The 15,686-nt window shown below is 37.3% G+C and overlaps 1 protein-coding gene across 1 annotated transcript in view; it reads left to right on the top strand.

Moving 5' to 3' along the window:
* LOC139144832 (probable E3 ubiquitin-protein ligase HECTD4) overlaps positions 1-15,686 on the top strand; it is a 76,925-nt gene that overhangs the window by 27,983 nt on the left and 33,256 nt on the right. The window contains 16 exon segments of the mRNA XM_070715625.1: positions 133-354; positions 2,088-2,200; positions 2,839-3,037; positions 3,719-3,838; positions 4,066-4,170; positions 5,578-5,741; positions 6,113-6,298; positions 7,047-7,239; positions 7,638-7,742; positions 7,918-8,006; positions 9,824-10,017; positions 10,765-10,897; positions 11,461-11,602; positions 13,587-13,753; positions 14,140-14,286; positions 15,124-15,268. Coding sequence (XP_070571726.1) covers positions 133-354; positions 2,088-2,200; positions 2,839-3,037; positions 3,719-3,838; positions 4,066-4,170; positions 5,578-5,741; positions 6,113-6,298; positions 7,047-7,239; positions 7,638-7,742; positions 7,918-8,006; positions 9,824-10,017; positions 10,765-10,897; positions 11,461-11,602; positions 13,587-13,753; positions 14,140-14,286; positions 15,124-15,268 — 2,424 coding nt within the window.

Genomic DNA, 15,686 nt, shown 5'->3' with positions numbered 1-15,686 from the left:
GTGTTTTTCATCTTAATGTGACATGAAATGATACTTAGAGCATGAGTCACTCCACATCTCTTGTTCTGTTGTTGAAGAAATTTTTTGACCCTTCATGTGTGTTTCTTCTTGCGTTAATTCCTCTCTGTACAGGTGCTAGGAGTTCTACTTGAAGTCTGCAATGCTGTTGTAAATAGTAATTTTCCTGACATCGAAGCCAGAGTCCAGGGCTTTGAACGTCTTCTTAAAGCCACAGTCCTCGGTCATCAGCTGCCAGTACTTATAACATCGTTAACACATGTGAATTTAAGATCTCTAGAGATGGCGGATGCATTGATGCCACAGCTGGTTCAACTTGTCATACAAACAAGCCAGGTAATGCTGAGAAATGTCATGGCCAAGTACAGAAATCCTGAACACAGAAGATATTAATCTTGAGAATTTATGATTGATGTTTGCTGATCAAAGAGCCACCTTTGATGGCTGAAATTCAAAGGGAAAAGTTTATTGGGGGGGGGGGGTTTAGAGAAAACAGGGCCCTGTTTTCTAGTAATTTTTTAGTCCCCACGGACACCGTCCGAGGGGACTTATAGGTTTGGTCATGTCCGTGCGTGCGTGCGTGCGTGCGTGCGTCCGTGCGTCCGTGCGTTCACGCAGATATCTCTGAGATGCCTGGAGCGATTTCATTCAAACTTGGTACAAGGATTACTTCATATGTCATACAGATGCACGTCAATTTGTTTTGTGATACGATCCAATATGGCCGCCAGGCGGCCATTTTATTACGATTTTTTCATGTACAGAGCCACAACTCAGGCATGTTCCAACCGATTTTATTCAAAGTTGGTACAAGGACATCGACAATGTCATAGATATGCACGTCAATTTGTTTTGTGATACGATCCAATATGGCCGCCAGGCGGCCATTTTATTACGATTTTTTTCATGTACAGAGCCATAACTCAGGCATGTTCCAACCGATTTTATTCAAAGTTGGTACAAGAACATCGACCAATGTCATAGCTGTGCATGTCAATTTGTTTTGTGATACGATCCAATATGGCGCCAGGCGGCCATTTTATTACGATTTTTCATGTAAAGAGCCATTACTCAGGCATGTTTCGACCGATGTTATTCAGAGTTGGTTCAAGGACATTGACCAATGTCATAGATATGCACGTCAATTTGTTTGTGATACAATCCAATATGGCCACCAGGCGGCCATTTATTACGATTTTTTCATGTAAAGAGCCATTACTCAGGCACGTTTCAACCGATTTTATTCAAAGTTGGTACAAGCTTATTGACAAATGTCATAGCTGTGCACGGCAATTTGTTTTGTGATACGATCCAAAATGGCCGCTGTGCGGCCATTTTATTACGATTTTTTCATGTACAGAGCCATAACTCAGGCATATCTCAACCGATTTATTCAAAGTTGGTACAAGGACATTGACCTATGTCATACATATGCACATCAATTTGTTTTGTGATGCGATCCAATATGGCCACTGTGCGACCATTTTGTTACGATTTTTTCATGTCCTGAACCATAACTCAGACATGTATCAAGCGAATTCATTCAAAAGTATTTTATCACAGACCTAATGAAGAGGACTCTATCCTCTCTGAGGACCTGTAATCAAAATACCCATTAACAAGTGGGGACTGTGTCATCAACGATGACTTGTTCTACATCAACTGTTCAACCTCCCCTGAGTTTATTATGCTACAATCACTCCTAAATGTATGATTGCTACTAGAGATGGAAAATGACTACAATTCATACTGCAGCAAAGTTCAAAATAAATGCAAAATGATTACACAGAATTTTTATGAAGAAATCACTCCCGTTTGGGGGAAACTGATAATGGTAATTGATTCAGTGTTAAGATCTATGTGTTTCTAATCTTTTACACATGCATCATTTGCTTATCACACTCGCTATATTCTCTCCCTGCAACATTTTACATCAAAGCTTTCAACACGGATTTACCTCAACCTTACTAGGGATCAGCGACCTTTTGCAGTGACCTTTGACACTGACTGCATCAGTGACTCTTGGCAATGACTCATGTTTCAAAATGATATTTTCATATTTCCTGTAGGCTGCACTGTTGATGAAGGTACAGAGTCCATGTAATAATAAGTTGGATGAGAGCGTAAATGCCAGCGCTGATGCTGATGTCTTTGAACTCCTTGGAGCATTGTCCTCTGACAGGTAGGTCAAAGGTCAGATTCTGTGTCAGCAAAGGTCACAAGGCCAGTGTTCAATTGGTGTTCAGTTTGTTCAAACCTTTCATAGCAGTTGTAAGAAAGTTTATGCTTTCATTTTCAGGATCTTTTCAAAGTGAAATTACAAATCTTCCGTTGTATAATTTGTTAACATTTCTGTGTAGAAGTGTGTTTCACTAGGCTGAAGATTAATTTATGTACTTATTAATATTTTTTACCCTATTGTGTCATGAATATAAAGAAACACAGGTACATTTAATCTGCATGTTATGAAAGAATGTTGATAAATTATTTGAAATCTTCAGTGATAAGCTTTTCAGATTTTGTACAGCAAGGGAGAACAATAATCATAAATGAGAATGTATGTGTGTGTTTAACCCTTTGAGTGCTGTAATTTTTCCCACCAAAATTTTAGCACTATATTTTACCAATTTTCATGAATTTTTCTGAAATTGTTTTGATAATTTTGAACTAAATGGACATCACATTTCATCAGCTACAGTTCTTTATCAAAATTTTGGCAAAAATCTGAAAAAAATTGACTTCCTATATCTTTAAAGGCGACAAAAATTGACTTTGGCACTCAAATGGTTAATGTCACAAATACGGTTTCCATCTTAACAGTGATTTACAGGAGCAAGAAGAGACAGGCTTTTTAGCAGGGCTGAAGATTCCAGCCCCTTGGGCAACTGGGAAGACGGTTGAAACCATCCATCCAGTCCGAGATAATTACAAATTCAGAGAAACTGTACATATACCGGGTGCAAGGTGTCTGTATTTGAGATTTGATCCAAGATGTTCATCGCAGTATGATTATGATAAGGTATGACATGAATCTCAATGGAAGAATTTCAAATTTCATTGATAGATTTGCTGCATACATGATCATTTACCAGAAAAACTTGCTCATTCAGGACAAATCTTCAAATTCTCATGTATTTGACTATTGTGATCTGCAACTTGTTTGAAAGCATGTTGAGCAAATGAAATTTTCATCTTCATGTTTTTGTGAAAATAAAAATTTTTTCCCATAGACTTAACATTAGGTAAAGCTGCGAATTTGAATTTTAAAGTGTATGTGTTGTGTGTTTCTCTATTCCCAAATATTGCACAGTAACCCCATACTTTTATTCTTTGATGATGAAAGAAAATGGCTTAAAGCTTCCACAGAGAATGTTTGAGTGAAAGTTTAAAACTTTCAGTTTTAAGGCATATAATTACTTTATAATACCAAAACTTTGGCATACCGAAATTCTCATAGTATCAGAAAAGAATTCTGAGATTTCTATCTTTTACTTAAGAACTTTTGGCAACAATTACCAAAAAGATTCACCATGGCAAAGTTGATAAGTCATCATACATATCCTGTGCAATGTTCCAGTTGTTCAGTTTTGCAAATAAGTAGTCACGCAGAGAATGAAATGCCGTGCAAAGTAACAGACACTATTTTTCATGCTGCATTGATGATTTCTTATTTCTTTCTCTTTTGTGTATGTCTTCACAGCTTGTAATATATGCAGGTCCAACAACGAGCTCTCGTAAGGTTGCAGAGTATGGTGGTAACACACATGGGTACGGTAGTAGGAGTGTCCTTGGTTCAGGGTGGCCAAAAGATCTTGTCAAGGTAAAATTGAGCTAAGAAATATCATAGAGAAAATACTATCAAATCAAAATTTCAAATCTGCCGGAATTCCCTGTTTATTCACTCTTTCTAGACAGTAAACAAGTGATTGAGAATTACAGAGCTCAAGAAATGATACTTGAAATGTTAACTCATGCAAATAATTGTCCATGTACTAAGTTTTTTTGGTTGCTTTTTGCTGATTACAGTGTCTGTGTTATAATTGACAGGTTGAAGGTAATACAGTGACTTTTGCATTTGAGATGCGCAGTGGTCGTGAGCACAACACACCAGACAAGGCCATGTGGGGATTTGGATGCACTGTCAGAGCTCAGGTAAAAACAAACACAGGTTACATTCCTGTAGAGGAAAGCCTTTCTTCTTTATAGAAAAGCATACAGGAAAATAACAGAATAACTTTTTCGATGAAGATTGGAATTTAGATAATCAGTCAAAAATTTTATCTTTAGCATTTTGCTGTGGACTGATTTCTATTGATGCCTTGTCTCAACACCAACACAGCATTGCTGAAATTCAGTGTTAAGACACATCACATCTTGTCTGAGAATTACAAGTATTTTTATCTTTGGTCTCCACAAGTTATTCTAAGTAATTTTTGAAGTCCAGCTTTTTGTTATTTTGTGCAGTACAAATTTCAAATATTAAAAAATTACTAATAGTTAGAGTCAGGTGCTGTAATTTTGCCTTTTTTGCCTAACAGATACATTGCATTTGCAGAAAGGGATCACATTTCAAAGACCATATGTATAATATAGAAATAATGGGTGACGCGCTGACCATTAACTTTTATTTGTGGGCAAGGGCGAGAGGAAAGCCCAAAATTAACGGGCGAGGCTTGCCGAGCCGGTTAATTTGGCTCTCCTTGAGCCCGCGCCCACAAATAAACGTTAATGGTCAGAGCGGAGTCTGTTATTTCCATTATATTATCAGCGAACCCAAGAAAACCGTCAAAATTTCCGAAAATTTCAGGAGAGAACGACAACTGGGCCCCAGAAACTGAGCAATACGCGACGCACTGTCACGCACGCTGTAAAAGATTGGCAAATCCGGATATCCTTTCAGAAAAAAGTATCTCAACTTGACCTACAAGTGCTCCATTTTATTTTGTGATTGATTATGATTTACGTTTGAGCTGTAAAGTTATGATACTTTGAGTTGTTAATCTTATTATTCATATTCACGGGCATGTAAACAAACCATTACTGTGTATTTGTGGTCAGTCACATGGTTCAGCTCGACCAATCAAAATGCGACGGGCAGGGCATGGTAATATAATGAGACGCAAAAACGCCTGAAAGGGGATGATAGTACATTTGCCGGGGATAGCATTTGAAACCACTTCTGGAGATTGATATTGTGTCAGTGATTCAGTCAGAAATATCACAAAGACAGACTTGTCTAAAATTTTGTCAAGATTTTGAAAATCAGTGATCACAAGATTGACAGAAATGATACTTTTTTACCTTCCATGTTCTGACAGAAATGATACTTTGTTACCTTCCATGTTCTGATCGCAGCAGTTACTATTGAAATAACGTGTCAAACACACTGATAATAAAGCTGCATCAATAATAAAGAAAATACAAAAATTTGTCCTAATTTCTGTTGGCAGCTGTCAATGTCATGCTGATAGTGCTATATTAACAAACCTACAATCATGATCAGTGTTTGTGCTGTCACAATATCACTTTGAAATTAACTATTGAAACTTATATTTGCAGGAGTCGGCAGAGGAGGCGTCTATTGGTTTACCATTTCTAGCAGATCTAGCGTTAGGACTCTCTGTACTAGGCTGTACCATGTTACATTTGCTCTATCAAGGCCCAGAACAGGGCCCAGATGAGGAGGCCTGCCAACACTTACTGAAATCCAAACTATTACAAAGGTCAGAACCTGCTAATCCTAGTACCAGTTTGTCATTGAACTTGGCTGGACAATCCGTTGAACATTTCAGAGTTATTTCGTCCTGCTTTCAGTTAGAACTTTTCACCGTCTCTTTCCCTATGTTTGATCCAATTTTACCACATAGTTAATAAAAGTATTATATCGAGATATTAAATTTAGAGGGCCAAGTGAGAAAGTAATCCAAAACATGTTATTTGCTTTTCATATATCTTAATTCAAACTATTCAGCTAGTCTTGTCCAACACCAGATCGAAATGACTTCTAAATTTTAATGTAAATATAGACAAATTTTCATCCAAATTCCTGTTAAAAATAAGCATTTACATATTTCATATCTTTGGTTTGCCACAGGTGTATCTGGCAGCAGGAGTCTGGCAAAATGCCCTTAGAACCTGTTAGTGTTGCTGTCAGGGAAGATCAGGAACCCACTGGAGTCGCTGGAACTGTCTTGCCCCGGATCAAACTCACAACTGACATTATATGCAAACTGAGGGAGTTGTCCGGAAGAGTGGCCCCTCATTTCAGACCAAGCATCAGGTAAGTCCTCTTTTGGATACTGATTTCTAATGTTCAAATAATTATTTCAAGCTCAGAGTGTGAACATGTTGTAACTGTTGGTATCATTTGTGTCTTTCTGAAGAATATTCCGAGTTGATTGTCTTAAAGGTTTAGAGGGAGATAACTCAAAACTTATCCTGCCTGGCTCAAGATGATATTTAAAAAGAAAAGAAAATTTACTATACCATCCCAGAAGTGTTTTGTACAGACATCATTCACACTTGTCATGTGCTCCAAGTTATAGAAAGATGAAGTACTAAATGGAGACAGATTTCACTTCATTTGTTCTCATGTATTGTGTAATTTTTCAGAGGGATTTCTTGCATAGCCAGTGGCCTGACTTGATACAGATGTCACTTTGTGTTATGTGATCCAATATGGCTGAATGGTGTCCATTTACATTTTCTGCATGAGCCATATATATATTTGCTGATTTTCTGGAAAAAGTTCAGTTCACTATTAAATCAGAACCAGCTATAACTGATAATCAGTAATAATCAGTATAACTGATAATATAACTGATAATCAGTGATAATCATACCACTGATATGGTATGACCACTGGGTTGTTCTCTCAAGAAGAAATCCTATCCATTGTGTTAGATGCATAGTTATGAATGAAGTTTGTCTTTTCAGTAGAAAGCCGCAGAAAATACATGTTTGTTATCACTGCCATTTCATAAATATATGGTAACAGATATGTATTTCATGGCCATTGTTTGATACAGGGAGGTACTTCAACCTGATGTCATAGAGGAGTCCATAATTTCAGCAGTGATCAAACATCTAGGTCTTCAAGAGAGCCTGCAGTATCTAGGAAGTGAAGATGTTCCCAAGGAACAGAGTGAAAACTACAAACTTCTGTGTAATGTCATCTCTGAAGTCTACCGGAGATTTGACGCTGTCATGAGACAGCTACAGGTAAGATAAACTGATAAAAAGCAGTTGAGATCAGTGCTATCACCCCGATTTCACTTTTGTAAAAGTCCAACTGTATAATAGAAACGATAGGTATTGTAATGATATTTTCTTCATGGTGCGTTTGTACCACCAGCCTGAGAGCAGTTCATGTTGTTCGGATCTATCAATATTTTTCCACATTTCAAGCACTTATGTCTGCTGTTTGCTCTCATAAAATTAAATTACAACTTTTTTCAGAATAATTAGACAATTATTGCAGAAAATTATTGAGAAATGTGAAACGTATTTGTTTGTAATAATAAGGGAAGTGTCTGGACAGTAAGATGATTTCCTGGTGTATTAATATTTAAGTGAAATAACATGAATTTTGACAATGTTACGCATGAATTTTTTCACAGGCTTTGGCTGAGTTGGAGCAGAAATGGCAAAATGAGGTGGATGACCTGAGGAAAGGAAGTTTACCGCTAGGAATTGCCTTCTTTGCTGATTATCATTTACAAGAAGTAAGTAAGAAAAAAATTAAATGATTTGCTTCTCATAAAGTCCTCTAGCTATAAGCAGAGGACTTTATTTGCCATGATCGGTTTTAGCCTTTATCTCTGCAGAAAGTTTTATGTTGTATTCTGAATTCTTATTGTATGAATGTTTATAACATCGTGCTTTCGCATCTTCTTCCAGACAAAGGGAAGGGAGTTAGCTTTCCTGTGTTATCTGAAAGATTTAACACTAGATCCATCAAATCTTGAAGAAGCTGTTAGCTCTCTGAGGTAAGGATTGCATCACGTTTACAATCATGTATTTGTTTTGTATTTACTTCCATTTGGTCGTTTGGCAGAAAAAAATTATTCAAAAGTATAATATCAGGTTTAATTCCGAGTGATGTCACAATTCTTCAAAGGCAACATTCAAGAAGTTGTATAGCCACTAATGGATGACATCACAACCATTGTAGTGATAACACATAATTACTCATCAATGTCAAAGTCATCAGATTTTTAGCTACTATAGACTATAGTCTATAGAAGCTATTGGGATGGGTATCCGTCCGGCGTCCGTCGTCAGTCTGTATGTATGTATGTATGTATGTATGTATGTATGTATGTATGTATGTATGTATGTATGTCCGTTTGTGAGGCGTCCGTCCACTCAAATATCTTGAGAACCGCAGTACTTACTGATTTGATATTTGTTGTGTAGATGAAAAATATGATTTTGAGAAACTATTTTTTTTTAATTTTTGATATTGTTGAAAATAGGCAAATTAATGCCAAAAAAGGTGTTTTTGGTAAAAAATCTTCTTCTTCATAACCGCTGGTCAGACAGCTTTGTTATTTGGTACAGGTCCCTAGGGATAACCCAACTTAGATTTGTTCAAATTGTGATGAAATATGCAAATGTGTATTTTTAAGGAATTTTTTTGTCATTTTTGGTCAAAATTTGATTTACATTGTATGGAATTCTTGTACTGTATAAACCCTATCAATTCACCCAGAAAAAAATAATTAATATGATTTTAAATAATTGAATTAATTAGGAAATCATCAAAGCCAAAATAATTTTAGTGTGGAATTATCAGAAAGTTCAACTTTTTTTGACAGTTCATAGTGAAATGCTTACCATCTTGAGGATTAAAACATGTAAAGGCAACTTTCCTGAATCCCAACTTTGATATTCTGAACCACCATTTATGTTATCTAAAAGAAATTGCTCATAATAGTTTGCCATGATAGGGTGGTCAAATAAATAGAGATAGAGAAAGTTCTAATTTCCATTTATGGTTGACTTGGTAAGGATAAAATAAGATTACTTTTTGAGGAAAAAAATAGAGTGGTCAATTAAAAGAGTGGTCAAAGTGATATGGTTTTTTATGGTAAAGCTTGGCTGTAAGATTCCTCATGTGCTATTTGTAGCAATTATGCAATCTGTGTAAACAGTGCAATGAAAGTGTAACATGATTCCTTATAATGCTTTTGATGACCTTGAACTTCTTAAGTTTCAAACATTTGTCTTCAGTGTGCTTTCTCTGAGTACGTACAGTCTCAACTTATTCAACAGAACTTACTGGTTTACAAGTCCCTAGGATGACCTTAGTGAGATAATTTCATACAGTCAGGAAATACTTAATTTTGTATCCATGTCTATAGTAGCTTCAGGGACTTTGGCCCTATGTTTATCCATGTCTCTTCTAAAATGTTACCAAACTCTCATCATTAATATGCGAAAAATAAGCAGCTGTTCAAAGTTTTCAACATGACTTTGAAATTATACGTACAGGCTGAGAATGGGGCAATATTCAAGAAGTGGAATGGCAAGAAACTGCTGGACGTGCTGCCTATGCAGGGCTTCTGTGTCTTGTCAATAGCAGGTGCAACATCATCATTTTGTGGTGGTACCACTTCTTGAATGTTGCCAAGAATGATAGTCAGTGACTGTAAGTCCCCACTATAAACTACAGTAATAAATACAGAAACAAAAAACCAACAAAGTTGGTCTGGAATTTCTGTTTGTAATCGATATTGGATCATATTTTGTAACATGGGTACAATCCCAGTCTATTCAATGCTATTCAATTTTTTGATTCCAGGGAAAAACTTGAAGCAGAAGCCAGCCTGAAAGAGGAAGAGAACACCAAACGGACACTGTCGAAGACCAAATCTCTGATGAGTGGAATTTCAGAGAGAGCCGAACTTTTGCTTCATGTGACCATAAGTAATGAAAGTACAGCCATTGGTCTTCTTGCCAGAAGTATGTCGCAGTACCCTGACAGTCAAGTTACAGGTATGTAGCAATGTGGAATAGACCTTTGGAAATCTACGGTCTCCTTCTGGAGATGTTGGTGTGGAATAAGGATGCATTAAAAAATATGGAAAGATACGCAGAATAAAAAATATTGCCAGCAGCAGGTGTTGGGAAGAAACAAAATAGAAATTAAAGTGTGAAAATCATAAAAAAAGTGTCAAACAAGTACATATCATTACAAAGATGAGTGGCTAGCAATGGATAAAAGATAGTGACAAATACCATAGTTCATGATAAATTGGGAGTTTGTAAGATGGGAAATTTGTCTTCAACGCAGATCATAACTTTACCATGTGTGCAAGGTGAACATATATCACAATCAGTGGATGTTTGGTTCTTCAAGTCAGATTTTGATCAAAATTCAGGGAATACTGAAATCACACTGCCCCACTTCTCACAGGAGGATGCTATGTTAGCCAATTACAGGTTTAGCAAATTCACATTGTGTAGGCCAGTTTCATGTGAAAGGAGTGTATTAGTACAGCTATTTCTGTTGAACTTTGACATTTTGCTGATGAAAGTCATCAAACAGGTTAGCTAAATCTAGATCTCTTGTCAAATGTACATCAGAAATACTGATTTCACTGATACAGCCTTACTTCTCAATCAAAGTCTATTATCTGTTCTACTCCATTCTATTATCCTGTAATATTCCCTTTGGTGATATATCCTGTTGTATTTACTTTATAAATGTACACCATTAACTTGTTTGTGTCTTGTCAACAGCCGTTACATCCGATACAGCGGTTCCAGCATACAGTGGTCCTGTACCCCTGGCAAGAAGTATGTCAGCACCATCAGAACTTGAAGTCAATACTGATGTGTGGGACGGTGGACATGACATTAGAAGGCCTCACAGGTACAAGTTCTGTCATCCTTTCACCCCTATGGTTTGGATTAATCCTGCCCATCTTATTGGTGTGGTCAGATCCATCGATGGGGATAGGGGTGTAGCATTCATAGTTTGAGAAAGTCTTTGACAAAAACACATAGATGGGCCTTAATAGAGAGGGAAGTAAATATTCAAAAAAATTTGGAAAAAAGATAAAGAAAATTTCTCAACACTGTAAAAGAAGTGGTCTGAGATATTTTTCCCTGATATTTTACAACAAAAACGCCCTCTGTAGATGTGACATTGATGTGCAGTGTCTGCCAGATTATTCTTTAAAAAGATTTTGATGAAAGACAAGCTGTTTTGAAGAATGATGAAAAGTTGATTCTGACCTTCAGTTACTTCACATAGTAAGGCAGTGTCTTATCATTATGGTGGTTCATTCCCGTGCTGATATTGTCTAGAAACACAGCTTTGAGGCCGTATCTGTTGTGTGCATCAAGTGAATGCAGTGACTGTCATGCGTATCCCAATGCACAATATCGCATTGCACAAGTGTTGATAAATTCTCATGTCACATTCATCTCCAGGTGGAGAGGAGCACGTAAAGGTCCTGTGGTTCTGCTTCAAGAACTGATATCTGAAGAGAGTCTGGGTGACAAAGACAAACCACTACACTCGCAAGTTCTGGATCAACTATTTGCATTCATTGGAAGCAATCTAGAAAAGACAGTGAGTCATTACTTTTTTTGCTGAAATTTTTCCACTTGTCCCTGGTATGGCTGCCAAATATGCAACTATAGTGGACAAAACCTACACTTCATCAAAAATATCATCAATAGCAGTGTTTCATCTAGGATACTACAACAGGGGGGGATTGGTCCCCCCTGTACTGGAATTTTTGAGGGGGATTTTAAAATTTGGGGGGGGATTTAACTGAAACATTTAATGACATCTTATATATAATTTTAATGTTGCAGTGATGTCACTTGTGATATACATACTACAAGCCATAAATCACTTGCTTACAAAATCCAAGCTGCTGGCTGCAAAGACCATCCTCTATAAGATTTTTTCAAAAGTCAACAAATTTAGGTATCACTGTTGTGAATGTATAGGGCTTCCAAGAGTGGCGGACAGCTCATTAATATTCATAAGCATTAATATCCCTAAAAAATTGTAGCATATTCCCTCATGCTTAAATATTTTGTATGTTTGTTTGCACATATTCTGTAAGTCTGCTTTCATAGCATAACATCAAAATTAACATCAGCCAGTCATTCCCACTGTACCTTCAAGGTATTTTTTCATTTTTCACTGAACTGTCTGCACTACACAAACAAAGAAAAAAATCTATTGTAGTTATAAAAGAATGTTTTGTAGCTTCTGAAAAAATAATGTGCTTGTTTGTCACGTTTTTACTGTGCGTATATCATCCCTCACTACTGTAAGTTTGGATCAAGATTGCCCTTTGCAAACCAGTGAGCTGTATTTTTCTAGTGACCTAGCTGGTCTTGTAGTTTTGTGCGCAGACTCAGTAGAGCTAAAACGAACAACTTAGAGGGTCAGATCCCGTATTTTGCGGAGTCGAGTTTTTCTCGATGTCAGATTCGCTCCAGTTGCTTTTTTCAGTCATTTTAGAATGGGGAAAATAACAAACAGAAAGGTTGGTTGTTCGACAGTTAATTTTAGGGTTTATTTGCCCAGAAAAATGAGTCAGTGTCTGTTCACTGAATTCAAAAACCGGGCCCATTGACACCACAGCTTGCTTCAATGCGCTATGCTTGTGCAGTCTACACTGAACACGTTTCTGTGACAGTAAGTCCAATTTTTCGTGTCAATTTTCTATCAGAATTATTTTCAGAGTGTTATGGACATTCATATGATGCACAAAAACTTCAGTTTGTCTCCTTTTCTCAATCGTAAAGAGATGATGTGACACAGCAACCTTATCAGGCTAGGGCTATGAACTTTTGTGAACGTAACTCTCAACTGGCTGATATAGGCTTTCATATGCAAAATCAGCGTACGGAAATTTACGCGTGGTATAGTTTCAACAGCATTTTTTATTGAAGCAGTTCAAAAAGTATCAAAATCGAACTAAAATTAGTCCCTTTCATGTAAATGTTTTGCTACACTATACAATGCCTGTTGCCACACTATTAACAGGTGCCGACAACAGGTCAAATGCATTGAAGTGTGACAACCTTGATAGCAGCCATTCCAGCCAGCTCAGTGCAGTGCGCAACGGGTCACCCCTTCTACGTGCAATTGGCGGCACGCAGCACACCAAAGAGGGGGAATCGCGCAATCGCGCAGCCAAGATGAAACACTGTCAATAGCACTGGACAGTGTAACAGAGATTGTAGACTGTGTATCAGGCTGCTTTCCAAAACAATGAACCGTCAAACTTTTTCAGATCTTGACTCTTGGGGACAAATCAGGACTTTGTGAATATTTTACAGAGTCAACCCTTTACCAATACATTTACATGTAATATGTCTCAATTCTTGAGTGAAAGGGAACTCTGGTTTTTGTCATTGATATGTCAAATTATCTGTGAGAACAGTTTCAGAAGCTGTGCCCAGATACCAACAAGACCCTAAACAAACAAAAGAGCAAACAAACAAACAAACAAAATTTACTAAATAAATACATCAATAAATTTTACAATAATTTCATTCATATATAATACCTTTGTGTCATGGCTGTGTAGGTATCATGCAAGAGTTTCTTGTCAGCGGCACATGTGAGATGGCACCGTGGTAACACCAGAAAGCAGGCATTGATTCACATGAAGGAACTACTTACAGCAGCATCCAGGGTTGGCGGAGGAACTCATCTCGTAGCCGCAGTCACATCAGTGTTACAGAGTGGACCTAGGTAAAGTGTAACTGTGATAGTTCAGGGTTATTGTAAGCTTGGAAACTCGACTCGGGCTTGGACGACAACAGGAGTAGTGTTTGTGTATGGTGAATACAGAACTGTTGAATTTTCCTGTGAGGAATGCTTTACAGTGTGTTGTCTATCACGTGTCATTGCTTTTGTCCAATGAACTTCTGCATCTATGATGTAATGAAAACTGTGATGAATATATGGCAACAGATGATGTTGTATATCACGTCAACAACCCATCTGCATGTCAAATTCTATCAAAATTGTTGCATCAACAATAATTGAGGAAAGGAATCAGCACTTTTGAAATAAAATGGATAGTGTATTTTATTGTGATTGTCTGTTTATTCTGTATGTTTATTTTTCCAATTCAGAATTGAGGAGTTGACATGTGGAGGGATGGTGGACCATGTGAGAGAAGCGTTCGCTGAGACTATGACAACAGTTGTTCAACTTGCAGCCAGATATCCCATAGCTTGCTGTAATAGCATTGGTCTGCTCTGTGTTATCCCATACACAAGGTAAATTTATCGGTCTTCTGTGTGTTATACCACAAACAAGGTACCAGTATTTGTGTAAAATGTGTTATATTATATCATACCAGTATAGTGATGGTGCAAAAGCAGCAATCTGATTGGTTGAGATGCGAAAAGAACTGTGGGGTATTTGCGATATACCACGGCTAGCAAACGCGCAAGCTCTCGACAGGAGCAAAAAAAATTTTTTATGTTCCGTGCCAGAATTTCGATATACTGTTATGATATAATAGCAATAAATCACACCCAGCAACGGTATACCACTCAATTTTGACCAGTTCACTTCATATATGCACTCGCTATCGCTTGTGCATGTATGTGGTGAACTGGTCAAAATCTTGTGGTATACCGTCGCTGAGTGTGCCTTATTGCTTAAGTATACCATACACAGGTTAGAGTATTGGTCTGTTGTAGATCATACCATACGATGTATTTCAGTTAATACCATACACAAGGTAATTCCCAAGTTCACTATGTGGCATCACAGGAAGAAGGAACACTGGAAGCCCCCGTGGCTTCAATTCTAGATTTATTTCAATTGTGTGTGATCTAAGCTGTAAATTTTTCAGGTTGTCATTATATTGCATGAGGCATGTATGCATTGTGTGCATGTAGGCATCATTGAAATCAATCCTTTCAAGTTAGATTGTATCAAATCAGTACAGGTCTTGTCTGAAACAAAAAGGGGACTTTTGGTAAAGGATGTACTCATCTCTATACTCTGCCCCTCTCTGATAAACATGAGAAGAAATGCAAAAATGAAAATGTGTCTTGGTGAACATTTGTGTTGATTTTTTTCCTACCGTCTGCATTATACTTTAGGAGTGAAGAGCCGTGTTTGGTCAGGAGTGGACTGGTACAGCTGCTGGATAAGTTATGCAGTCTTGGAAGTGACAGAGGTGAAGGCAATGCTGAGACACAGAGCATTAGACAGAGAGTGTCAGCTTTAGCATGGGCAGGGTTTCAGGTAGGTCAAAGTTCAGGGTTATCCACTGTCGTGATCTCTAACTAGGTAACTACGAAATACTACAAAAACACATATTTTCCATGACTCTTGATAGATTTTTGGATGGATGACTCAACCCAGTGAAGATCTATTTTGTTTTTCTAGTCATCAATAATGGTCAGATTTTCGCAAGTGCATCCAAACTTTGGAATTTATACAATAATAGTGTGTTTGGAACAATATTGAAAAATAAAAACTTGATTGTCAAGGACAACCCCTCATTTACTCTTCATGCCTGCATGATTACCCAGTAATGTTGATGTCATACCATCCACCTTTCAGTTTCATATTGCACTATTGTATACAGTAACTTTGATTCATGAGGTGTTCTGTATCCAGTCAGGGACTGTAATCACAAATTAATAAACCATAAATGAGA

Source organism: Ptychodera flava, chromosome 12 (genome assembly GCF_041260155.1).
Source record: "Ptychodera flava strain L36383 chromosome 12, AS_Pfla_20210202, whole genome shotgun sequence".
Classification (NCBI taxonomy): domain Eukaryota; kingdom Metazoa; phylum Hemichordata; class Enteropneusta; family Ptychoderidae; genus Ptychodera; species Ptychodera flava.
This window is presented reverse-complemented; position numbering and strand designations above follow the sequence as displayed.